Source organism: Lissotriton vulgaris, unplaced genomic scaffold (genome assembly GCF_964263255.1).
Source record: "Lissotriton vulgaris unplaced genomic scaffold, aLisVul1.2 SCAFFOLD_2155, whole genome shotgun sequence".
Classification (NCBI taxonomy): Eukaryota; Metazoa; Chordata; class Amphibia; order Caudata; family Salamandridae; genus Lissotriton; species Lissotriton vulgaris.
This window is the reverse complement of record NW_028249608.1, coordinates 192,184-220,040: the sequence shown is the minus strand read 5'-3', so window position 1 is coordinate 220,040 and position 27,857 is coordinate 192,184. Positions and strand designations below refer to the sequence as shown.

The window sequence follows — 27,857 nt, the reverse complement described above, 5'->3', positions numbered from 1 at the left end:
CTTTTGGCATATAGAAATGGCCCCCTTATGGGTACTGTCTCACCCCAGCTAATAGGACATTGCGTGATCAACAAAAAGGGAGGTTGGTGGCCAAGGCCGACGTGTGGTGGACTGCACTCGGTGAGTAATCTAATGCTACTGACAGAGAAAGCCACAGGTATCCCATAGCAATAAATACCAGCATGATGGACAATTCATAGCACCGAGTGAGGTGATAGAAAGCTCATTCTATTTCGTGATTTGTTTGCACAAGGCCCAGAATATTGAACAAAGAAACTGCCATAGAGAAAGATTTGAACGCACAAGAGGCGAACACACCTTCAAGAACAGGATTGGTGGAAAATCCCCATTATTCTTTCCATAAACCTGCAAAGGGCATGGCTAGGATAAAACACACTCACCTGTTCAAGTGGTACTTCTTCTTCTTGGAGACGTGACCCTCAGGTAGGGGAGGCCGGTGATCTGGCAGGAGCCCTGACGAGACCAGAAATAACAGATAAAAGGATGATGGAACCACCATAAAGCTTAGTTACATTTAATAATGTGACGGTGGGTCAGAGTGAGTCTCTGAAAGGGTGTCAAAAGTTTTACAAAAGCCCTATCAACCACGTACATAGGGTGTGTTCTGTGGGGGGTGCTTTTCAGGTGGATATAGAGGGCAATATCTTCTGAGTCACGTATTGAATGAGTCACTAACAGACTCATTATACTAATGACTACTGCAATGTGTTTATCTATTGCCTTATATTTTTAAGTTGATGGGTGTTTACATAACACGTTTTGTATGATAGTTTATGTATGTACTTACGAGCTGCATAAACTGTAATGATTCTTTACAGTATTAAATATACCGGTACTGCTGCAGTAGGTACATAAACTGGTCTCTCCGGGGTGCTCTCATTGTAATTACTGGTAACAGAATGTGCTTATTTGTCACACTGCTCAACAGTAAAACAGTCACAACACGCACTGGGCATCCTTTTCAGTGAACTAGGTCACCTCTTAACTGCCTCTAGAAAGATTGTGTAAGCTACATTTCTTAGGAGCAGAATTTACAAGTGTTTATTTTCAACAGGTTTACAGCCACAAATTGAATGTAAAAATTCTCCCCCTGCTATATTCCTTAAAATCCTGCATTACAACTTCACATTTTATCAAACTTTTGTAAATGTTACTTACTTCAATACCTTTTTTGTTGTTTTGAAGTGCACCACTCTCACTGCTTCCTTCTGCCAGCCTCTTTTGTATACAGGTTTCTGTAAATCCCATGCCTCTCAGTCCTAAGCTCTTTAGGAAACCATAACTATCTTATTAATTCCAGCAAGCAAATGCTTCTTACATAGCCCTCACTAAGGACCACACCAGTGTCAATGTACCACAAAGGAAATGGAGTGAATGCATTGAATGAGCATGCAAAATGAACCCCAAAAACGAATCGACTGACCCCTAAATTTGGGCTCCCAGGTACCGTGCTCCTCGCCGTAAAGCACTTTGACGCCTTGTGAGGGGTAGTAAGCACTATATAAATGAATTTAAAATGTTATGCAGCCCAACATTCACAGACAGTCCCTGATCCTCTGGTTACGCAGCACAACTTTCACCCACAGGACCTTATACTGCGGAACATGGAAAATTGAAGAGGGCAGCCTGTACCAGACTACAAAGATTGTGGAGATGAGTAACCCTCAGGCACAATTACACGATTGCTTCAGATCTGTAACACACGTGGGTCTGTTCCTTTGATGTAATAGCCAAAGATATGTCCAATGTGCTCGTCAAAGGGACAGTTTTTACAAATAAAAAAAAAGAATGTTTTGAATGGTTGCGAAATCTAAATGAGTCTTTTTACAAGTTGTTGGGGTGAGATGGTTAAAACCATTGATTCGCAATTCACTGCCAAGTTTGGCATGAACTTTTCTAGTTACTTGCATCGACAAAGGAGGATTTCTCTACTGATGTACTGTCTGGGTGCTGTTTTTACTTTCGCTGTAATGTGAAATTGTAAATCTCTATCAGATGGAAGCCTAGAAAGGGATTTTTCCACTGGCAATGTGATGTGGGAAGGATTTTATCTTCAGGTTTTCCTATGGGCGGTCAATCTATATATTTCTCCATATTGTCAACTAAGGTACATGTTATTCGTATCATGGCAGGTTCTGCCACTGTTATTTTCTCCTGGGGGTCTGGTCTGACAGGTTATTTGTCGACTGCTTTCATCATGTGCATTATGAACAGGTTTAGCACTATCTTATTTTAGGCCAAGCAACTTTTCCCCATTTTGTCAGGTTTTCCATCAGTTGTTACACATGCAATATTATCCTCTTTTAGGGGTCAGACGCCGCACCTTGTTTACTTAGCTCATCAAATCTGGGAGCAAGAGGTGGATGGCCCTCCTGAACTACTAAAAGGATGATCTAGAACAGATGATAAACAAATTGGAAATGTATATTGAGGACAGTAAAACCAAGGTTACACTATACTACTGTAGTAACATACTACAGACTGAAGTACATGATTTTTAACTCATTACTGCGATAGAGTATGGAACACACACAAGTACTCAACACATAATGGCAAGAACAGATAACTTGTAACAAAAAAAGCACAGGAAAGTGATATAAAGATGATGGATGCCAAGACAGTTTGAGTGATCTATAGCTCCGAGTGCTCAATGGAAGAAGCGGGTCGCAGCTGTAGGTAATATGACTGAGGGGTGACGTTTGTGATGGCTAATGTGAAGGGCAAGTTGAATAGCGATGCATGAGGCGCTGTTGCAGCAGAATAATGTGGCTTGAATACCTGAATAGTGTGCAGCAGCGGATCACAGAATTGACATGTAACGTGTGGGGTTAATTTGTAAATACTGAACATAGACGCACATTGGCTGATAATTCCCTGATCAGACCCTAGGTAAATTGCTTTCTCACATTAGGGTTGCTTAGCTTCATTTACACATTTTTAATAACCACAAACGTTTTGAACAGGAGCACATATTTTCCTTGCGAGGCTACTTCAATGAGGTTTTAAAAGGAGATCCCATGATCTCACAGTCCACGTGGTTGAAGGATGTGGATGCCAACCAGACTAGGTTGATGAAACATTAATCAGCCTGCATTGTACCACTAGCAGCAGACGCAAATTAAATGTACCATTACGGACAACTCCGACTAGAAGGTTTTGCATTCGGGGAGATGACAATTAACCAGACCCGAATACTGTCCAACCAGTGATGACGTACATTCAAGGGAAAGAAGGACGAATGTTTGGTGCAAATGAGCCCTAGCACAAGTGTAGGGCCAGAAGTCCCTGTCGCAGAAGCCATATGTGATCCTCCTCCTAATGTTCTTAGTCTGGCTGGCATAGTATTTTTTCCTGAACTGAAGACTAACATCAAGAGTCCCCCGACCGGTGTTCTACATGTTTTAGATGTTGCTTACCAGCAGAGTGGTAGACTCTGTGTGGCGACAGGTATGTTTAAAGTGGCACTCCTTTCATTACAGAAGACTAGAGTTCTAATAACTAGGCCATCACGTGGCATGACTAATAGTTTGGGGCAGAAGATCTATTGTCTAGGACCATAGCCATTTTGCCGGCACCCCAGAGAGCCTACTGTACTGCCCCGTTAACCATGCCAAAAAGTAGAAATACCACAATTGCAATTCTTCTGTCACAAAATATCCATGCAACTAATATTAACATACCACCTTTCACATCAACTCTTCACACCCATCACTGTAATTAGTGCCCCTCAGGGGTCAATCATATTCCCTCTATTATTCAACATCTACCTGACACCCTTTACTAGACCAGATAAAGTCATTTAACCTCACTATTTACAAATATGCAGATGACACACAAAACATTCTAAACACGGATGGCCCAGAAGATTTCTGCAACTTAAAACCGGACAACTGCCTTTGTGATATTAATGGATGGATGATCAGTAAATCACATAAAGTTCAACGTCACAAAGACAGAGCACATGACCTGCAGAGAATGGCAAGAGTCCCAGCCTACTGCCATATGACCAAAATAACCAATGTTCCCTTCAACAAGAGAAGCCAGAAGCCTGGAGCAAGCCATGGATTCAGATCTATCCTTGATATCACATATCATCAAGGTCACAAAGAGATCCCTCTACACACTGAAAGCACTGTGTTACATCCTTTCATGCCTTGTACACCAACAAAAGTTACAAACTATTCTCACACTTTCAATCTTCAAGTTTGATTATGCTAACAGCTAATTCCTTGGCACCCTCGGTTTCGCCATACGCAAAATACAACTAATCAAAAATGCTTCAGAAAGACTCCTTAACAGAAGAGAATGCATGACTCCATTCCTGCAATCACTCCACTGACTGCCTAATACTAGAAGAGCAATGTTCAAGGCACTCTGCATTACCCGCAGAACCTCTCAAGAAAAAGTATGTACAGGATAAATTCAAGTAAAACAAAAAAATCTAACACTGCAACCAGACTTGCTCCATCTTACTACAGGGAGGCGATAGGAGGCACAGCTTTCTCAGGATGAGCCCACCAAGCTCTTGAGGAAAAGTGTTTTTCTGATCAGCATCAGTTGTACCGGGACTCCATTGTTTTTTCATTGCCATCTCGGGTCAAACACTTTCACACAACCCACCTGGTCATTTCTGCTGATGCCTGAGGAAAATCTAACTAACACGACAACAGCCATCTTGCAGCCTGCATTTCTGCACAGGAACTGTCGCACACCCAAACCACTGTTCTTTGCAGTTCAACAGAAAGCCATGAGACACCCACGCCCTGTGTTAACAAGCTTGTTTTCCATCTCCTGCTGCCAGCCTGGTAAACATCCTTGACACCGTGATCAGGTTATCTGGACAATGGTCTGACTGTTGGGCCCTGATCAGGGCGATTAAACAATGACTTGAAAGACCGCCTTTGATCAAGCCGAGTGAACAATGATCTGTGTACCAAGCCTTGACCAGGTCACCAACTACAAACATCGTCTGGATCTGATTATCAACTGCAAACGCTGCCCTGATTGAACAATGGACTAACAACCAAAAGACTGGGATGGAAAATTTATAAAAGGCTTGTAAGCTACAGAGTGAAGTAGCAGCCTCCTCTGTCTTGTCTCTGACTTGCTTGGGACTTTGTTCCATAGCCCGGACTATTGAAATAAATCTGGGTTCCTCCTGCAAACGAAGGCTCCTGTGTCTCCTTTTACTAAGTATGGAAGGTATGGAAGACTTGGGCGGTTCCCCCACCACCGAGACCCAGTAAGTAGGTTATCCCGGTTCTTCAACTGGCACCTGAACAGGGACTCCACGAGCACGAAGGTCAGGCCCGGTAGATGTGAGAAGGTGCACGGAGAGACTCGGACAGAGGCGCCCTACCCGAGTGATTCTTGTATTCCGGTAGACCGAACGAATCGCCCGCTGCTCCTCCCCACCCGGTCTGGGTCACATGACCGCGTTATCGCTAGAGTGCCCTAGCAAATAATTTCTGGAACAGGACACAGTCCTACGTCTGGAGAAGAGAACTACCCCTGTAAGGTAAGGGTGGACTGATCATCCACCAAGTCTGTATGATTCTGTTATTGACTTTCGCAAAAGCCAAGTTGTTACTTGCCAAAGCCAAGCAAGCGAGGCAAAGTTTTAAAAACCCGCTGGTGTCTGTTCTGTATGATTCTGCTGGTATTGACTTTTGCAAAAGCAAAGCAAGCGAGGTGAGTTTTAGAAACCCGCTGGTGTCTGTTATCTGTTTTTAAGCATGCCAGTCAGTAGTAAGTTCAAGAAATTATGTTGTTGTATGTGTACGCAGGACTGCCAGCTGGAGGCGGCCTGTCCGCTTCCTTCAGAAGGGACCCCTGGCCATACGATGAATGTTAACATACATATTGCCTACCTGCCACGACGACCTGTTGTCACTTCCTGCGGAGACTGCTGCCCGTCTACAGGGCCAGAGGGAGCTTTACCGCTGGAGTTCGCGCTATTGAGAGCGCCGCTGCCTTGACTCACTGGTCCCCCCCGCCGCCACATCGGACGCGGCCGCCGAGCGGGGGGACTACAGGCCCCACAATCCCTGGCTGGGATAGCTCCGCCCACCTACGCCCTTTCACCCGCCCGGAGGTACACAAAACACCGAGGCTTCCTCCGCGTCGCGGGAGGCGCCGGGCTAAGCCCGGGCAAAGGGCGGGCCCTCTGAGGCCCTCAGAGGCCTGAGGAGACTGGGCTGGGCCCAGTCTCTGACGAGCCGAGTGGTCGCTCCCAGTGCCTCTGCTGAGACCTGGTATCGTAGCGCTGCATTGCCTCATAAGCTGCTTCTCACCTGCCTGCCTGTGCCTAACTAGCGCTAAATATCATTGTCGCTGTATTTCATTTGACTGTGCTGTGTTTAACGTGTTTAGCGCATCAGCCTTCAGCGCTCCGCTCATTGCCTGCAAAGTTGCTTTTTGTATTGCCTGCTTGTGCCCAGTTGCTATTGGACTCATTGGCGCTGTGTTGATAGTTTCTGCTGTTGCTTTCATGGTTTGCGCGTTGTGCTCCGCTCTGTTCCCCCCCTCCGCCTCCATTTTGTTTATTTGTTGTGGTCGTCGTCCTCGTGTGCCCGCCCCGCCTCCCAGCTGAGACGCCCTCCCACTGACCAGAAGTAGCGCTCCTCACCCTTCGCTCACCGTGACTCGCTCCTCTCTGACGAGCCGAGTGGTCGCTCCCAGTGCCTCTGCTGAGACCTGGTATCGTAGCGCTGCATTGCCTCATAAGCTGCTTCTCACCTGCCTGCCTGTGCCTAACTAGCGCTAAATATCATTGTCGCTGTATTTCATTTGACTGTGCTGTGTTTAACGTGTTTAGCGCATCAGCCTTCAGCGCTCCGCTCATTGCCTGCAAAGTTGCTTTTTGTATTGCCTGCTTGTGCCCAGTTGCTATTGGACTCATTGGCGCTGTGTTGATAGTTTCTGCTGTTGCTTTCGTGGTTTGCGCGTTGTGCTCCGCTCTGTTCCCCCCCTCCGCCTCCATTTTGTTTATTTGTTGTGGTCGTCGTCCTCGTGTGCCCGCCCCGCCTCCCAGCTGAGACGCCCTCCCACTGACCAGAAGTAGCGCTCCTCACCCTTCGCTCACCGTGACTCGCTCCTCTCTGACGAGCCGAGTGGTCGCTCCCAGTGCCTCTGCTGAGACCTGGTATCGTAGCGCTGCATTGCCTCATAAGCTGCTTCTCACCTGCCTGCCTGTGCCTAACTAGCGCTAAATATCATTGTCGCTGTATTTCATTTGACTGTGCTGTGTTTAACGTGTTTAGCGCATCAGCCTTCAGCGCTCCGCTCATTGCCTGCAAAGTTGCTTTTTGTATTGCCTGCTTGTGCCCAGTTGCTATTGGACTCATTGGCGCTGTGTTGATAGTTTCTGCTGTTGCTTTCGTGGTTTGCGCGTTGTGCTCCGCTCTGTTCCCCCCCTCCGCCTCCATTTTGTTTATTTGTTGTGGTCGTCGTCCTCGTGTGCCCGCTCCGCCTCCCAGCTGAGACGCCCTCCCACTGACCAGAAGTAGCGCTCCTCACCCTTCGCTCACCGTGACTCGCTCCTCTCTGACGAGCCGAGTGGTCGCTCCCAGTGCCTCTGCTGAGACCTGGTATCGTAGCGCTGCATTGCCTCATAAGCTGCTTCTCACCTGCCTGCCTGTGCCTAACTAGCGCTAAATATCATTGTCGCTGTATTTCATTTGACTGTGCTGTGTTTAACGTGTTTAGCGCATCAGCCTTCAGCGCTCCGCTCATTGCCTGCAAAGTTGCTTTTTGTATTGCCTGCTTGTGCCCAGTTGCTATTGGACTCATTGGCGCTGTGTTGATAGTTTCTGCTGTTGCTTTCGTGGTTTGCGCGTTGTGCTCCGCTCTGTTCCCCCCCTCCGCCTCCATTTTGTTTATTTGTTGTGGTCGTCGTCCTCGTGTGCCCGCCCCGCCTCCCAGCTGAGACGCCCTCGCCCCTCCCCCTCCACTATCCATATATGACAGTAGTTCCCGCGCGCAGCATTCACGCGCAGCGACCGCGCCCAATCCGCGCCAAAGGTAAGCCCGTCTACGCCCGTCCGCGCCTGGACCGCGCCCAGCGCCAGACCCCCTGCCCCTCGCGCTGCCCAGCCCCCCCGCGTTACCTACGATGCCGCCACCCTCCTAGCCCTTAACCCCAGTCGCGCCCACAACTGCGTCCAAGCCGCTCCTGGACACACCCATGGACCTTTCTCTTGCTTCTCCTGCAAATTCAGCGCCACCGACATCATCACCGCTACGACCACACCACTGACTCCCGACCCCAACCACCTACAATGCATCCTTCTCAACACCCGATCGGTCCACAGGCACGTCATTGACCTATGGAATCTACTAGACACCATCTCTCCAGACATCGCCTTCCTAACGGAAACATGGATGAACGCTTCCTCCGCCCCAGACATCACCATTGCCATCCCTGAAGACTATAAGATCACTCGCAAAGACCGCACCAGCCACACAGGAGGAGGAATCGCTATCGTCCATAAGAAATCAATCCGCATCTCAACCAGCTCTGACGCCAACCTCGCCAACTCCGAACACCTTCACTTCCAGATCCACATCGACCCCAAAACAACACTAAGAGGTACTCTCCTCTACAGACCACCAGGACCCCGAACAAAATTCAGTGAAGACATCACGGACTTCATCACTCTACACGCGCTCCCCTCCAAAGACTACATCCTTTTGGGAGACCTCAACTTTCACCTTGAAAAGATCAACGACCGCAACACCGCCACCCTCGTGGACAACCTCGCCAACCTCGGACTTAAACAACTAGTCACCTCCCCCACCCACATCGCAGGTCACACACTCGACCCCATCTTCACATCCAGCAATCATGTCTCCTTCAGCCACACCACGGACCTCCTCTGGACTGACCACAGCTGCGTTCACTTCACCTACAACAAACCAAAACCCAACATCCACCTCCAACCTACCCTGCAAAGAAACTGGAACAAAATCACCACGGACCAAATCTCCGCATCGCTCCTCCGAAACTCCCCAGCCCTCTCTTCTAACGCCAACGAAGCCGCCGCCAACCTCACCCTATGGTTATCAAACACCGCCGACACCTTAGCACCACTGAAAAAACGTCAAAGCAAACCTGGCAGCAGGAAAGCATCATGGTTCAACGACGATCTCAAGAAGTCCAAGAAACTCTGCCGCTCCCTTGAAAAGGCCTGGAAAAAAGACCCAACCACTAGCACCAAGGACGCCTTCAAAAACGCCACCAGCATACACCACCAACTGATCCGAAAAGCCAAGAAAACAGCATTCAAGGATCGACTTGACAACAACGCCCACAACAGCAAGGAACTCTTCAACATCGTCAAGGAATTTTCCAATCCCTCAGCCAACTCCAACGACATCACCCCCTCTCAAACCCTCTGCGAATCCCTAGCCTCATTTTTCCACAACAAGATTGCAGACATCCACAACAGCTTCGACAACCAACCCGGAATCCAACCCACCCTACCTTTTGCTGATCATCTTCCCCCCGTGAACACCCTTAACGACTGGAACCCAATCTCCACTGAGGACACCATCCGCCTGATGAATTCCATCCACTCAGGATCCCCCACAGACCCTTGCCCTCACCACATCTTCAACAAAGCAGACTCCATCATAGCACCTCACCTCCGAGACGTCATCAACTGCTCCTTCAACTCCGCCACCTTCCCAGAAGACTGGAAACACGCTGAACTCACCGCCCTTCTGAAAAAACCCACAGCTGACCCCACCGAACTCAAAAACTACCGCCCCATCTCGCTCCTTCCATTCCCGGCCAAAGTCATCGAGAAAGCTGTCAACAACCAGCTCGCCGCCTTCCTCGAAGCCAACAAATCCCTCGACCCCTCACAATCTGGCTTCCGAGCAAAACACAGCACGGAGACCGCCCTCATCGCAGCAACAGACGACATTCGAACTCTATTGGACAATGGAGACACAGTCGCCCTCATCCTCCTTGACCTCTCTGCAGCATTCGACACAGTCTGCCACAGCACCCTTTTACAACGCCTCAATAACATCGGTATCCAAGGAAAAGCACTTGAATGGATCACCTCGTTCCTCACCGGAAGAACCCAGAGAGTCCGCCTTCCACCATTCAAGTCCGAGGCCTCTGAAGTCATCTGCGGCGTACCTCAAGGATCCTCACTCAGCCCCACCCTTTTCAACGTATACATGAGCCCCCTCGCGACCATCGCCCGCCAACACAACCTCATCATCTCTTACGCGGACGACACTCAACTGATCCTTTCTCTCACCAATGACCCCAGCACCGCCAAAACTAACCTACACGAAGGAATGAAAGAAGTTGCCGAATGGATGAAACAAAGCCGTCTGAAACTGAACTCAGACAAAACATAAGTCCTCATCTTAGGTACTTCCCCCTCTGCATGGGACGACTCCTGGTGGCCGGAAGCCCTCGGAAAAGCACCCATCCCGACAGACCACGCACAGAAACCTAGGCATCATCCTGGATTCTTCACTCTCAATGAACAGACAAGTCAGCGCCGTATCCTCTTCCTGCTTCAACATTCTTCGCATGCTCAGAAAAACATTTCGATGGATCCCCGCCGAAACAAGGAAAACAGTCACCCACGCTCTGGTCACGAGCCGACTGGACTACGGAAACACCCTCTACGCAGGTACTACCGCAAAACTCCAGAAGAAACTCCAACGAATCCAAAACGCCTCAGCCAGGATCATATTAGACATCCCACGCAACGAACACATCTCTGCTCACCTTAAAGACCTCCACTGGCTACCCGTCAATAAGAGGATCACTTTCCGACTGCTCACCCACGCACACAAATCACTCTACAACATCGGACCAGATTGCCTCAACTCACGACTATCCTTCTACACCCCCTCCCGCCAACTACGTTCTTCCAGCCAAGCCCTCGCCACTGTACCTCGCATCAACAAGACCACCATGGGAGGCAGATCCTTTTCATACCTGGCTGCTAAAACATGGAACTCACTCCCCGCTTACCTTCGCCTTACCCAGAACCACCTAGCATTCAGAAAACAACTTAAAACGTGGATATTTGACAAGTAATCCTCCTTCCCCTCCTTAGCGCCTTGAAACCCTCTGGGTATGTAGTGCGCTATACAAATTTTATGACTTGACTTGACTTGACCAATTGTCGAGTAAGCAGTGCTTCATCTACCATTGTAGCCCCACTACTGTTATCGCTTTACGATGGCCGCAACGGCTGCTAGTCCTGCTATTGCTGGTTTTGACAAAAATGGGGGCGTGTTAAATTGAACTCTGGATGATTATTTTCCTAAAGTAGCTTCCGAGGGAAGTAAAGAATTATTATTAGCAGAGCGGCGGGCAGATCGCCGTCGTTCGATTGAACGTATTAAAAGCAGGACCCTATCTGAGCCCATTTTTTCTGCCACCTTGGATAATGACCACAACACTACATTGTCAGATACTATATCACCGACCGCTAGTGTGCCTCTATTACTTAAGGAATGTCTAGCACCTGCCACTTCCTCTACGCTAACCCAGTCAGAAACCCAAATTATCATACATGACCTCCCTAGTACACCCAATCCTCTTAATACCATGATTTCACCTACAGCTAGGCCGGGGAAGGTAGTAAGAGGTAAAAACTTGAGGCCCTTGCCATACAAAAGACATGGGCCTCCACCTTCCAAAAAGAGACGGAAGAAAACAGACTTAATCAAGCCTAGATTAAGCCACACTGAATTTGGGAAGAAGTCCAATTCTACTACTAATGTGACCACGGGAGAACTTGTTGGTAAACAAACAACAGGAACTGAATTAACTCCCCCAACACCTGTGTTACCATCTTCCCAAGCAGTCACAGAGTCTGACATCATCCACATTACAACGGAAGAAGGATCTCAACCAGCTTCCCCTAAGACTCTTCTGGACAATATTGAACTGATTGTGCGGAGTTACATGTTGGCCATAGCTGAAAGACTTAAGGGAGTAGAACTAAGACTGGGGAAAATAGAGGTGGATCTGACAGCATATGGGAATTCCATCAGGTCATTAGGGCCTCCAATAGTATTAAAACCTCCCAAAGCTCCTACCATGGTCCACACTCCCTCAACAGATGTAGTGGTCGCAACATCTTCTACTTCCACTATTGATAGCAACCAGAAAGCAGCTACCTCAGTTGCTTCTAACCACTTGTTTACAGGTGCACCATCTGTTAGTAGACCTCCCACTAAACCCAATCTAAAACAGCCAAAAACATCTAGGGGTAGACCAATTTTAACACCGAATTGTAACACTGACATTCCAACTAACACCCAAGTAAGGGAAACAAGTATCCCCCCGAATAGACCCCTAAGACCGGAAGAGAACGAAATTAGCCACGCAAGAGGGGGCCAGGGCAGGAGACCACCCACTGAACTCCCGCCGGAAGCTCTACCATATGTGGTGGTACTTACCGGTGTTCCGGAATTGTCAAGTGGTAAACGGGAAGGCTACTTTCAACTAAAAAATAAAATAATGCACTGGCTGTCATTGTATAGACCTAAAGTCAGCTATGTAAATGGTGAAATAGTCCACGTCCGACGCCTGTCATGGTTGGGTGGAAGATCTAAGGACATAGGGGGTGATATTGTTGTAGTAAACTTTAGGGATAAAAAAGCTGTACAATACATTCTGAATTGGCCTTATGGCAATGAAAATAATAGCATTGTACCGCGCCCTTTGACCTACTTTTACCCAAGATCCACAGTATTTCCCCCCCAATATTCAACCAACTACATCCCCTTCACCAACCATTTCTCTAATATGGAGACTGCCAGGAATCCCGCCTACATGCATCAATTAGCTCCAATTTCTGCGATTCATGGGTGGAATACTATACCGACCAGTCACAACAAGGTGAAAATGGAAAAAAGGGTGCGAGCGAAATTATGTGATCCGGATTGGAATAAATACATGAACACTTGATATCTGTGTGTTGCAGGAAACATGGGCCATAGTACAGATGCACAGGGTTGGTTATAAATCCTATCAAATAGAGGCTGTGCCTTCATTAAGAGGTTGCGCATCCGGAGGTCTACTAATATGGATCAGTGTATCCATTAACATTGGTATAAAAATGCTTAACACTGATTCTCCAGACATTCTTGGTCTGGAAATAACCACAGTTGACAATAGGGTGATCTACCTCTTTAATGTATATAATAGTCCCCACCCTTCCCACAAGGAGTCATCATGTATAGGGAAGCTAGAGTCATTCATGGATACACTAAAAACAGATGCAAGCGTTATCCTATGCGGGGACATGAATTGTAATTTTGAACCAGTTATAGGCATAGCCCAATTGTTTGAAGATGAGGATACTGCCAATGGAATACCTGCCCTGAATGAAAACAGAACGGTTGCTGGCACTGCACTGGCTCTTCAGATTACAAGGCTGTTAACTTCACATGGCCTGAGAGCATGTAACGGGCGTATGCCATCCGATAGCCCCAAGCACCCACCTTCAAGAGGCGTGATTACGAAAGTAAATTAGATTATGTCATCGTCTCTTTTGACCTGTGGCCTTTTACAGCTGACTTAAAGGTTAAAGAGAGATTCGAAAGTGATCATTACCCATTAGAAACTAGTTTTCTTCAAAGTTTACTAAAGGGGCCGGGAGATACTGAGGGAGGACATAGCTTAGCACCCTTATCCACAATAGACAACATTATCCTTAGTAATAACCGTAGGGCGGTTAAATGGGCCTATATACTGGAAAGAGAGGATCTACTGGCCAACATTTACTGCACCTTTGCAGACACCTTTGATTCATATTGTCCTCATAGCTGCGATTCTAAAGAATTTATTAAATTACACAAATCCCTTTTTAGTAAATTACTAGAACTTCTTACAAAAAACCCTAAAAAAGGTGCAGGTTCGACAAACGCAAAATCGACAGGTAAACCTTGGTATAACAAGGAATGTCGCCTTGCCAAAACTGCACTGATTGATGCTGTTAAAGGGAAAGGTCCAATTGAAATTAGAGATAAAAGGAAGTCATACAACAAAACAATACTAAGAGCGAAATCCTCTTGGGACGAGGAAATATGGCTTAGTATGTTATCAGCTGCCAAAAATAAGGACCAGAGACAATTTTGGGAACTTGCAGCTAAGGGGAATAAACGTGAAAAAGGTTCTAGGGAGGTTTTTCTAGACGAGGACACTTGGGTCAAGCATTTTACATCATTGTATGTAGCCAAAACTTTAACGAATGTTGTAATAGACGAATCTACTATCACATTGCCAGATAACACCCATCCAGTAGTTTTTGACATACAAGAAACAGAGACAGCAATTGCTATGGTAAAGCAAGGGAAGGCGCCCGGGCTTGATAAAATTCCGGGCGATCTTTATCTGTACAATGTTGACGTCTGGGCACCCTATTTGAATCACTTATTTAATATTGTTGCGGCAGGTGACCACATTCCGGACACATGGAATGGCGCAGAAATTATTACCATTTTTAAAAAGGGGGATCGTGGCGATCCAGCCAATTATCGTCCGATCAGTCTTTTAGACATAACACAGAATATATATGCCTGGCATATTTTAAATCGAATAAATACATGGTTGGAGGATGAGTCAGTTTTATCTAAATATCAGGTGGGGTTTAGGAATAAAACTGGAACAATTGACCAGGTACTTAGGCTATGCTGCTTGTATTGGAAATACGTTATTATCCGCAAAGGTCACTTGTATGTGACCTTCGTAGACCTACGAGCAGCATTTGACCTAATTCCTCGTGACTTACTCTGGAAAACTCCGAATAGGCAGGGGCTGCCAGGTGAATTGCTAAAACTTGTGATGGGCTTGCATCAGGAGAATTATGCTAAGGTCAGGTGGGGCCCAAATGGGGAACTTACAGACCCAATCCCCATAAAAAGGGGAGTACGCCAGGGATGCGTACTGGCCCCCACACTTTTCTCCCTTTACGCCAATGATATTGCAGCCTATATGGAAAATTGTGATAACGACTCGCCCCGATTGGGGGGGGGGGGGGGGGGGGACGTGTTGCGTCCCTCCTCTTCGCGGACGACACAATTTTAACTACGCAAACGCCACACGGCCTACAGACCCTACTAGACAGGTTCCAACAATACTGCACTTTAAAAGGACTAGAAATCAATATAAAAAAAACAAAATACATGGCACAAAACCCGCACAAATCTTTTAAAAGGAATTTAATGCTAAACGGCCAAAAACTAGATTATGAACATAGCTTTACTTACCTGGGGGTCCTGCTAGACTCGTTAATGGGATGGGGCCCACAGCTAGAGAAATCAAAACTGGTGTTTAAACAAAACTGTTTTCCAATACTACAGAGACACAATAAAAGTGTAAATAAGGCAGTTACCCCAGTATTAGAGCTCTTTAGATACAAAGTTCAATCTGCCGCCCTGTACGGTGCGGAAATCTGGGGTCCAGTATGCAAGAAAACCTTTGAAACACTGGAGAAAACGTTTATCAGGGGACTCTTAAAAGTACCCACCAATACCCCATTGATACCTCTATTTCTTGATTTAAACATCAAACATACTGATCATCATGCATTATTGAGACCAATATTGTTGTGGGTTAGACTATGGACAACTTTTGAACTATCCGATTACAAAAATGGCTTGAAAGAAGTCCTTGACCTTGACAGTGGCAGAAATTTTTTTTGGTTCAAATATGTAAAAACCTGGTTAACTAAGCTAGGCTTAACACATTTTTGGAATGAGCCGGAATCCCTAAATTCAGCCTCCAAGAAAATAGTCAAACTGTCTTTTTGGTCATATGTGAGCCATGATTATGTGTATATAAGAACGCATGGTCCTCTTACCGAAAAATTTCTTATGGTAAAAAATGAGGCATCCTTTGAACAATTCTTCGATGAAATTCAGCCACCCTTGGCCAAATCATTGTATTTAAAATTTAGATATGGAACCCTGAGGCTAAAGGCAACTGAGAAAAGATGGGGGAAGACAGATAATGATTATTGCACTTTGTGCACCATCAATCAAAGGGAGGATGTTCTACATATACTGTTTTTCTGCCCTAGCTATGGTAAGGCAAGGAAAAAATGGATAGTCCCCTTGTGCCGCAACATTGGCTCTACTTCCCACAAGGAAGCTGGCAGGATCTTAAGTACGGACACCAGTCAAGTAATTGTGTTCGGAATCAGCAAATTTTTATTGGCCGTAAATTTTATTAGACGGAAAGTAACTCTTTCTTTTTAATGTTTATCCTGGACTTGTTCAAACCACAAATCATGTTTAGCTAGTTGTGTCATTTTAAATTCCTGGCTGTTATAAACCAATTTAATGTTTTTTTTAATTCGATTTTTAAATATTTAAACTTGTGTGACAAATTCCAACCACAATATTGTGTCCAACTATGATGAAATGTAGATTTTATAACAGGGTGCTCAATTATAATGAATTGTAGCTTTGATTTTTGTTTTGAGTATTATCTTGTACTGTATTTTATTGTTACCTTTTATGTTGCAATGCAACGAAATAAAGATTGAACTTGACTTGACTTGATGTTAACATGGCCCTTCTGCCATAATGTTTTCCTCATTCTAAGTAAAATATACTAAACAAAGTAATGCGGAAGTACAGTGGCCACTTTATGGCTCCTTTAATTCCCAAGTTCTCGCCAACTTAGAGGAACAATTAATTAAAAGAAAAACATGCCCGTCTATGTATGAATCTGTCCGATTTGGGAGGAAAGAGATAGAGCAGAGAGCTAGAAAGCAGAAGGCCCAAGAAAGGAAACAGGAACGTATGTCAACAGCCGACCACGCTAGAGAAAATTTACAAAATCAAGTGACAAAATTGGTAGAAATAGCAGATAGGGAGCATGGGGCTCAGGTACAAAAATGTTATCCAGCTCGTGAGGAGAAGGGAAAGGGCCACATGGAAGGGGGAGAAGGCGGCGATTCCTTGCTTGATACCATGCTAGAAAGTCCTCCTGCATATGCCCCAATGTACCTTGCCCCGACGCCTCCCACCCCGCATGTCCCTCCGCCACAGCCCACTCCTGCCTCCACTGCCCCTCCTACTGTTCTCCCTGTCACACCGACCCTCCCGACTCTTCCTATGACACCTACCACGCCCGTTAACCCTGTCCACGCTGCGGGAATGACAACTAGTCTCCATCTGCCCAACCCCTGCGGCCTTACTCCTACCTGCCCTTTTCCTACTTTCCCGTTGTCTACAGTTAAGCAGGATTTATATAAATTGTTGAATTCCCCCCGACTGGCCTCCCTGCGCTCTGCAGTCAGCTTTTCGTCCCTTCGAGGAAATGACCTACAGAGGCAACAGTGTGAATGTTGGATAAATAACGGGAATATTTATACCTTTAAAGAAATATGGTCCACCTTTCCTCAGTGGACGATTATGGAACAGACCACCTGGGCTGAATATATGTGTACTTTGGTCATGCAAAGATTTGAGAATGCGCTCATGCAGATACCCGCCGGATTAATGGATCTTAGGTCACAAATATAAAGAGGCGATGGTCAGGGAGAGGGGATGTTTGGCGCTATGTCTGCTTTAATGGCTTACCGTGATATGACAGCTTTTCTCAACACCCCTCTGGAAACAGCTATGCCAATGAGAGATGGCCCTTGTCTTTGTTAACGCACTTACCGATGCCCAAAATAATGGCAGAGGGGCTGTTGAGGCACACTGGCGCAGGCTGTGGGCTCATGTTCCTTGGAAAAGGTCAGAAAATGCAGTTAAAAGGACAATTACCAGATCCCCGGAAGAATCCGGCTGCCTTTTACAGAGAATTAGGTCAGATTATATCTGCAGGTACTCTCGTTCTTTTTGGTACTGTTGTCCCCACTGAAATTTGGGACATAATTTGACATACTGACCATGAAGTAGCGTTAGGAGGTAAATGGGCTGACCTAGAGGCTATGGAAGAAGCAAGGGTAGGAGGGCCTAAACCAGAAGCTGCCATTCTGACTTTGCCCGGTAAAATAATGACGTTTATGAAAACACTTTTGCCGGAAACTGTCATTAACTGGGATAAAATAAACGCCTGTAGGCAGCGAACAGATGAGAATGTGGCTGACTTCTTTACCCGTTTTGGGACAGAATACAAGGGACATAGTCGTTTGGATCCCGGACACCAGATTCTGGCCCAGTGTTTGTCGATAAGTTTGTCGGCAACCTGCTTCCTGAGATCTCCGCCAGGCTTAAGAAAGTTGAAAGTAAGTGGTCTGCCCAAACTATGACTGGTATCTTGGCTATGGCACAATATCACGTGAAGAGGGAGAATGAAGATAGAGACAGGGAAAGTAAGAAGTTTAGGGATCTTAAGACTAAGGTGCTTCTGCAGCAGGCTTACCCTCCCCAAGGTACCGATGCCCGTGGGAATTTTAGACCTCAACTCCAACCCCTTTAGAGGGCTCACCAGTCTACCCCCTCCAGCCCTCAACGTACGGGAGCCCTCCAAACAGATCAGTGTACTTATTGTAAGGGGTACGGCCATTTGATAGAGGAGTGTCCAGTGTTAGCTGAAAACATAAGAACAGGGAAGACTCGGCCTCGCGCTCCTAGGGAAGTGGTGCAGACTAGGGACCATGGCCCGTCCCATCCACAGGATAAAGAACGTAGGCCAAGGGATGACGTTCCTGTCTGGCCGCGCCCGGCCAATAGGTTTGATGGGTACGTAGTAACACGCACTTATTACAATGAGGATTATGATGAAGTTGGTGACAGGGTCCTACCAAGCATAGGACAGCCAGGAAAGGGGTATTACCAGAGTGCAAATTCCAGTGGATCAAAGGGGCCCGTATGTTCAAATGTCAGTTGTGGGGAACAATAAAAAATTTCTTTTGGATACTGGTGCCACCAGGCCTTCTATTGCACGTCTGTCAGTCCCGGAGGCACCCCTTTCTGGCAATATGAATGTCTCCGTGGGTTTTGCAGGAACACCTGTCACCAGCCCCGTCTCTGAACCCCTCCCTCTCGATATTGGCCCTGCACATGTTGACGCTCCCTTGGTCCTTACTACAGATTGCAGTGAAAACTTGTTAGGCATGGATTTACTGAAAGCTCTGTATATCATGTAGTCCCCAAGGAGTATCCCTAACAATTTCCCCCACCGCAGCTTTCTACATGTATCTGTCCGGTCCCCTCCCACCAGAGTTGCAGTCTTTACCTTCCTCCCTCTGGGCATCATCAGACACTGATGTGGGGTGTCTCAACATACCCCCTCATGTGGTACGCATCCAGCCAGGTGCCCTTCTCCCCCGCCTCCGGCAGTATCGACTGCCCGCGGAAGGAGAGGTAGCCCTTTTAACCATAATATCTGAATTGATGTACAAGGGCGTAGTGGAGGAAACACGTGGCAACATCTGTAACAGTCCCATTATTCCGGTTCTTAAAAAGACCAATGGAGATGTTCTCTCCCCTAAAAAATACAGATTTGTGATGGACCTAAGAGCCCTTAACAAATTAACAATCACCCTGTCGTCCCCGACATTACAACCCCCTCAACGATGGTCCCTTCTGACGCCACGCACTTTTCTGTCATAGACCTGAAGAATGCTGTTTTCAGCATTCCTATACATCCTGACAGCAGACAATTCTTTGGTTTCCCCCTTTGGGGGGGAGGAGCTTTAGATTCTGCCGTGCCCCTCAAGGTTTCACCGAGATCCCCACTATCTATAGTTAAGCCCTAAAAAGTCAACTAGATTCCGTGGAACTCCATGATAATTCCACCCAATTACAATATGTAGATGACCTCCTCATTGCTGCAAATTCTGCCCCAACATGTAAAGAAGCTACTCACTGTCTGTTACGCCACCTTGCCCTCCACAACCACAAAGTCTCTATAAAAAAGCTTCCGTTTTACCAAGAGAAGGTGACCTACTTAGGTCATCTCCTCTCGAAGGAGGGAAGGCAGCTCACCGCTGATCGTGTAGCCAATGCTATAACAGGCCCCACGAACACAAAAGCAGGTGCGAGCCTTTATAGGCCTAACCTCATACTGTAGACAGTGGATTTCATATTTTTCGGCCATGGTCAAATATCTTCTTGCACCTCACCACTAAAGACATATCAGACAGTTCCTTTCCATGGACTACAGAGCATGCGACGTCCTTCCAAGATTTGAAGAGGGCCCTGTGTACTGCTCCAGTCCTCGGTACTCCTGACTATAGCAAACAATTCTTTCTTTTTGTACATGAGAAAGACGGCTGTGCCCATTCCGAGAAGCTGCCTGTGTGCCTCACCCCCCCCCCCCGAGTTGTGTCAGAAACTTAGCCAAATTCTGTCCATTGTTCGTAACTCAGCCTGTCACGACCAACTCCTGTGCCCACACCATCTGGTCAAGGAAGCACGAGGCTGTGCCCCGTGACCACACCATCTGATCAAGGAAGCACGAGGCTGCACCCTGTGGCCACACAATTGAGCAAGGAAGCACGAGGCTGTGTACATTTTGCAATCAGAGACAGATGTTGCCTGGCCACGATTGCACCACAAGACTGACGAAGAACTTGTCAGATGAGGAACTTATCAAAATGTGGAACTATGTATTGTGCAAATGGGCGTGGCTAGTACTATAAGTATGTGTGCGCTGCGGATTGAAGCAGCAGTCTCCGTAGAATCGTCTTTGTACCATTCTGGGACCCTGTAATTAGCTCGAGCTAATAAATAACTTACTTCCCTCCACGGCTGGTTGTCCTGGTCTCTTTGGTAATGTATGATTTAAGAGAGAAGAACCAGTAGATTCTAGGTGTCCCCTGCACCGCTGGATTTGACTCTCCTAGTGGGGGAGGGGTCTCCAAAAAGCCAGTTCTACAGACACAGTACCTCACGACTTACAGGATATGAACTGACACTCTTTGCCAGCCACATTAACATCAAAAGATGCACTGCACTGCACTAAACCCCACCACATTACTCCCACTAGATACTCAGGATGCCCGCTTAGATCCACATGACTGTATATTGAGGACAGAGGAGACGAAGGGATGGGTTGACTTACAGGATACCCCGATAGCAGAACCAGAAGTTACACTGTATGTGGACGGATCATGTCTCAGAGGGCAAGATGGTAACACCTCAGCCGCCTACGCCCTCACGACATTGGGGCAAGTAGTGGAAACAGCTCAGATTCCGCAGTGCTCTGCTCAGGCAGCAGAATTAGTGGCCCTCACTAGAGCCTGTGAGATAAGCAAGGGAATAACAGTAAATATCTATACTGATAGTCAGTATGCCTTTGGGGTGGCCCACAAGTTCGGGAGGTTGTGGAAAGAAAGGAATTTCCTTACTTCCCATGGGACCAAAATTCAACATGGCCCCCTAATTCACGACTGTTAGCCTCCCTGACACTCCCCAGAAAGGTGGCCATTATAAAATGTAAGGCCCATAAGAAAGTGACAGATGATGTTGGGAAAGGCAATGCCCTGGCTGACCAGACGGCCAGACAAACAGCTCTTAGGAAAAGGGAAGGAATATATGTAGGAGGCCCCGCTAGGTGGGCGGCAGACGAGGGCATGGTTGAAAACACAGTACAGAGTGTGATTGATATTCGGTCCCATATACTCCTGAGGAACTAAGGGTGTGGAAGGAGAAATTAGCAAAGGAGGGAATTGATGGTTGCTGGGTCCGTACCACTATGGAAAGACAATGAATGTTACCTGACAGTCACGTGCCACCAGTAGTTACGATGGCCCATGGTCCTGCTCACATTAGTGCAAAAGGGATATGTAAACTGTTGGAACCTACATGGTACAACTCTAAGATACCAGCATATGCTGAAAAGCTGGTTAAAACATGCATGATTTGCCTAATGTTTAACCCAGGAAAAGGCACAGTTACTCCTAAGGGAGGATTCTCTCCTCCTACCTTCCCTTTTGAAGTCCTCCAAATGGATTACATCCAGATGAACAGATGTAACAATCTAAAATATGCCCTGGTGGTGGTCTGTACCCTCAGCCGATGGGTGGAGGCCTACCCCGTCAAAAAGACTGCACCGCTATCACTACCACCAAAGTGCTATTAAAAGAATACCTCCCACGATTCGGTTTGCCCTGCTTGGTCTGGAGTGACAACAGAACCCACTTTACGGCCCAAATTATGGAATATATCTGTACAGCATTGGGTATAAAATAAAAATGTCATGCAGCTAACCACCCCCAGTCAGCAGGTCTAGTGGAGGTGTACAATGGCATCCTAAAAACTAAAATGGCCAAAATAGTATCAGAGACAGGTACCACTTGGGTTGATGCTCTGCCCTTAGCGCTACTGTCGACAAGAACAACGGCTCACACCAGGATAGGGCTATCCCTCCACGAGATAGTGTTCGGGAGGCCTGCCAATATATGGGGTATCCCACGGCCTAAGAAACGGTCTGATGTTGAATACCCTGTATTAACGATTATCTGTACAGTCTAACTAATACCTTTCGTACTCTTCATCACCAGGTGCACAAGGCCATACCTGACAAAAGCGAGGGCCCGGGAAACGTTATCCAACCTGGAGAATATGTCCTAATAAGAAATTTTCAACGGACCAAGAGCCTCGAGCCCCACTGGACACAGCCCAGTCAGGTGTTGCTGGCCACCCGCACCGCCGTGAAAGTAGAAGGTCGGAAGAATTGGGTGCATGCGTCGCATTGCAGGCGTGTGCCTCTGCCCTTTCCCTATGATCAGTGGGTAAGGGAAGGACAAGGAGATGCAGAAACAGAAACAATCCCAATGTTTGTCTCGTTCAGCTATGCCAGACTGCATTCTACATCTACGGAAGCAGAGAGTGACAGCGTACTGAAAGGAAGGGTGGAACCATCCCTTAACTCTGCTCAACACCAAGAACAATTGTTTCACGACCATACTGTTCCTACTTCCGACCGATATAACTTGCGCCCCGAGGGAAGGCTTGCCCTTGACTTCGCCAAGTGCAGATAGACTGTAAGGCTGTGATCTTCCCACATGATAGTAGTGCTGGTGTGTCAGACTAAGGTATGCCATAGGGCTCCTTGGCACCTCTGCCCACTGCCCAATGAAGCAACCACCAATCACAGACAGACACTAGAGGTCCCTGGCTTAGCACAATGGCAGCCGTCCAAAAATCCCGAATCCAGAAACCAGATGTCAGTCTCAGACATAGTAAATGCTTCATGACCACCATGGTGACGCTGTTTGTCTCCCTCATCCAGTCTATCCTTGGTTGGCTGTTACTAATCTACCATCCTGTTACATCACCAACTCCTACACCGACTCCTGTAGAGCACCAATATTACACACTACCAGCCCACGAATTACCCCGCCGTGCCGAATTCTTCAACAACACCTTCTTCCAAATGTGGCATCATCACCAGCTGATCATGAACACTTCCAACTGCTGGGCGTGTGGACTGATGCCGCATTCCATGATACACCCTGTCCCATTCTTTCCTTACCCATTTTCCATATCTGGGTCTTGTCTTGCATGGTGGATGTTGATGCAGGAGGCCTACACTGTCAATGGTACTGCCAATTCTGTTCTTGGGACATTTCGCGATGACTTCTGGCGTAACAGATCTGGCAATGCCAATGCTCCTTTTTGCCCGACCTGCTTTTCCACATTGCTACTACCACCAGATGAACTCGGTGAGATGGTAGTATTCAACTCAACCACTCGACAAACATTTTCTAGATTCCGCACTAGAAGGATACTGCCTGATGAACGAAACACTCAATGTCATAAATGTGCAAGGCCGTCTCTGCATCAATGGCCTAGGGACTAAGAAAGTTGGTACCAGTACATGCGATATCACTAAAGCCTTAAACTCTACATCTCATCCGACGCTGGTGGCATCCCCCAACACCTATTTTATCTGTGGCACTGCCGCCTACACTTGGCTCCCCCATAACTGGTTTGGTACCTGCTATCTGGCCTTCCTCCTTCCACCAACGTATTCCACCCATTCTACCACCTGTCAATGAAGGGCGCCCTGCACCGCTCACGTAGGGGCGTCATATCAGCCGAGGATATAGCGGACCATGAAGCCGGGGACTTCTTTAAAGGTTTCCTTCCATTCTGGGGCCCCATGGCAAACAGTCGAGCTGTACGAGGACTGACCAGGGTCCTTGAGTCCACCATCACAGTAACAGCTGGTGCCCTCTCCATCACTGCAGAGCTACAGGTGGACCGCCTTATAACGCTCCAAAACAGCATGGTCCTCGACGTCATCCTTGCTGATCGTGGTGGTGTGTGTAAATTGATCGGCTCCAGCTGCTGCTTGTACATCCCAGGCAACGCACCTACAGTGTACAATGCCATCCAACGTCTGCATCGCCTTTCTTCTGAAATTCATTTAGATGAAGGCAACTGGTCCCTCACAAGCTGGACCTCGGGTGTTCTTTCCCAGTGGGGTTGGAGGGTCCTCATCTTCCTTACCTTGGTGTAGTATTTTGACAGCGATTAGATTAAGCATTAGCAGAAGACATCTTAGTTCTAGCCGTTATCTTGACATTTAGCGGACTCCATTTTGTATTTACGCCAGCCATCTTGTCTGCTACATGCTGCCTCGTGCCGACCATGTGCTTTGTCCTATCTTCCTGTCCACAGCGCTTGAAATCTGCCCGCCAACAAGTTATATTTAGAATCCCTCACTTTCGCGCATGTCAAGTAGGGTCCACATCTGTTGAGTATGTGGAGCGATATATGTTTGAGCGGAAGTCTAGACGTCATATGTTTGAATGTATGCAATGCACTGAATAGCAGGAAAGTGAGACAGTTAACTAGAGTTGTAGAAGCTGTCACTAATCAGACTACTATAGCGCTAGGAAATATTACTGAAGAGTTGCAAGTTGCTAGAATTGTAGCGCTCCAGAATAGAATAGTTCTGGATGTGATGCTAGCCGATAGAGGAGGTGCATGTAAAATTATCAGTAGAAGTTGTTGTGTTTTCATCCCAGATAATTCGCCCTCAGTGTATGATGCAATTCTTAAACTGCATAAGATAGGTACAGGCATTAACACAAAGAATGGCACCTGGTCTTTTACTGAATGGTTTTGGGCTCTAGTCTCTGCTTGGGGTTGGAAACTACTGACTGCTCTATGTATCGTTATTACAGTTGTATGTGTATCCATTGTGGCCCAATGCTATGTTCTATGTGCATTACTACCTGTACACCAATCAGGAAGGATGTTGTAAAAATGAAAGCACAACACTTGTTAGATAAGGAAGTAGCTGACATGATGCGAATAAATGTACAGGATGAATATTTAGACTAACCTAGAAAAGCGAATGTCTTCAGCTAATGCTGAAAGGGTCGTCTGTAGTTATCTGACAGCGATTAGATTAAGCATTAGCAGAAGACATCTTAGTTTTAGCCGTTATCTTGACATTTAGTGGACTCCATTTTGTATTTACGGCAGCCATCTTGTCTGCTACATGCTGCCTCGTGCCGACCATGTGCTTTGTCCTATCTTCCTGTCCTCGTCGCTTGAAATCTGCCCGGCAACAAGTTATATTTAGCATCCCACACTTTCGCGCATGTCAAGTAGGGTCCACATCTGTTACTGATTAGTTCCAGATAGGAATGTGTTTGTCGACCCCCAAAACTGTTAGCTCCTCCCACTGATCGATTGTGCCTCTCGATATTGCCTTATATGTACATAAACTGTGCTCTTGTGTTTGTACCGCCTTCTTTTTAAGCCCCTGTGCGGGTATAAATAAACCATGATTTCTTAGCTCGGTGTGCTACTTCTTGCAATAGCGAAGGGTACTGTTTGAACCGTAGCACCACCTCATGAGGTGTAATAAATGTTACTTTTCTATTCCAGTTTTCGTGCCAACTTCTTCCTATTGGTCAGAGGACTTTGTGCAGAGAACGGCGAACCCCTTGCACTAGCGGGTCTGGCTGAGGCCTGCTACGACATTGGGAGTAGCCGTCCTGGTCTCCTGCTGTTTGTGCTTTCAGTGCCTGCCAGTGTTCTGTACAATATATGTGTGTCCAGACCATCAAGCCTCCCCCCTCTAACATTCACAACACCAATATGATGATGATGCTCCAACAAGAAACAGATGGTCTTATGAACATTGACATTTCTTAAAGTATTTTCCACTCAATGGCAAAAGGAGGGTCTGAGGAAAAGTGTTTTTCTGATCAGCATCAGTTGTACCGGGACTCCATTGTTTTTTCATTGCCATCTTGTGTCAAACACTTTCACACGACCCACCTGGTCATTTCTGCTGATGCCGGAGGAATATCTAACTAACACGACAACAGCCATCTTGCAGCCTGCATTTCTGCCCAGGAACTGTCGCACACCCAACCCCCTGTTCTTTGCAATTCAACAGAAAGCCATGAGACACCCACGCCCTGTGTAAACAAGCTTGTTTTCCATCTCCTGCTCCCAGCCTCGTAAACATCCTTGACTTCGAGATCAGGTTATCTGGACAATGGTCTGACTGTTGGGCCCTGATCAGGGTAATTAAACAATGACTTGAAAGACCGGCTTTGATCAAGCTGAGTGAACAATGATCTGTGTACCAAGCCTTGACCAGGTCACCAACTACAAACATCGTCTGGATCTGATTATCAACTGCAAGCACTGCCCTGATTGAACAATGGACTAACAACCAAAAGACTGGGATGAAAATGTATAAAAGGCTTGTAAGCTACAGAGTGAAGTAGCAGCCTCCTTTGTCTTGTCTCTGACTAGCTTGGGACTCTCTTCCATAGCCCGGGCTAATGAAATAAATCTGGGTTCCTCCTGCAGACGAAGGCTCCTGTGTCTCCTTTTACTAAGTATGGAAGGTATGGAAGACTTGGGCGGTTCCCCCGCCGCCGAGACCCAGTAAGTGGGTTATCCCAGTTCTTCACTCTGAAACTCAGAACCAGCAAACTTTTTATGCACTCAGAAGCAAATAAGCTTCAAAAGAGAGTTGAAAACATTACTACTTACAATATAACTACATGACCCAGCAGCCCTGGGATAGAATCCAGAATAATAATTGCAGCTTCAAGTGTAAAATTATGTAAGGATAAATTCTGCAGGCCTTCTTCATCACTGCCAAGCTCAAACAACCCAATGCAATTTCCAGTTCCATCAGAGTGTTCCATCTGAGTTCAATGAAGTCTACCACTCTTGGGTCGCCACTGCTGCTAGGTACACTCTCTTGTTGTAATCTGATTGATTCTGTGACAGGGTCCTTTTCTATGTTAACTGAGGCAGATTGTTCATTTTCCACTTTGTGTAGTGGTTGACAATTTTTCTGTAGTCGATCCATCAGTGGTTCCATGTGTCTCCACCCAGCCCCATGCCACCTCTGGCTCCGTAAAGAGGATTGCAGACTCACTATAACCTTTAGCTTGTGGAGGAAGAGAAGTGCATACTCAGCCTCATCTCTCGTAATTTGCACATTATTTTATAAAAGGGCTCCAAGATGTTTGACTACTTCTGTGAAATCAGGAAGTACCACCACTCTGTTATTACCTACAATTAATTCACTTGTATTCCTGGCCTACTGTAGGACGGGGAAGCGGGTTAGGAGCTCACAAACGATTTTACTCTATCAAGTGCAGTTTTCATCATCTTGCGCTCTCCTATTTGGGAAACAACCACTCCTATTGGAGTGGTCAATGAGTTCACACATAAGTTCCTTTAGGTCAGTTTGCAGAGGACTGCAGAGACTAACATATGTTCGGCCTGTGCCACCATCTCTGCTTTTCGTTGTTCATCTCAGAGTTGGTCCAGGTCAACTGCCACTCTATCGATTTACAAATCAAGAATCTCTCTTGTCGCTGTAGTATCCTTTAAATCTCATCTAACTTGTTTGGACCTGTGTTCACGGGAGCACTACTTTCCCCCTT

General features: G+C 46.7%; 1 protein-coding gene across 2 annotated transcripts in view; it reads right to left on the bottom strand.

Annotated features, from left to right (window-relative positions):
- Window positions 1–27,857, bottom strand: part of LOC147663529 (large ribosomal subunit protein mL66-like) — a 213,029-nt gene that overhangs the window by 63,348 nt on the left and 121,824 nt on the right. For both annotated transcript variants that reach the window (XM_086950384.1, XM_086950385.1), the window contains one exon: window positions 402–474. In XM_086950384.1, the coding sequence (XP_086806510.1) occupies window positions 402–474 (73 nt within the window). The remainder of the gene's footprint in view (window positions 1–401; window positions 475–27,857) is intronic.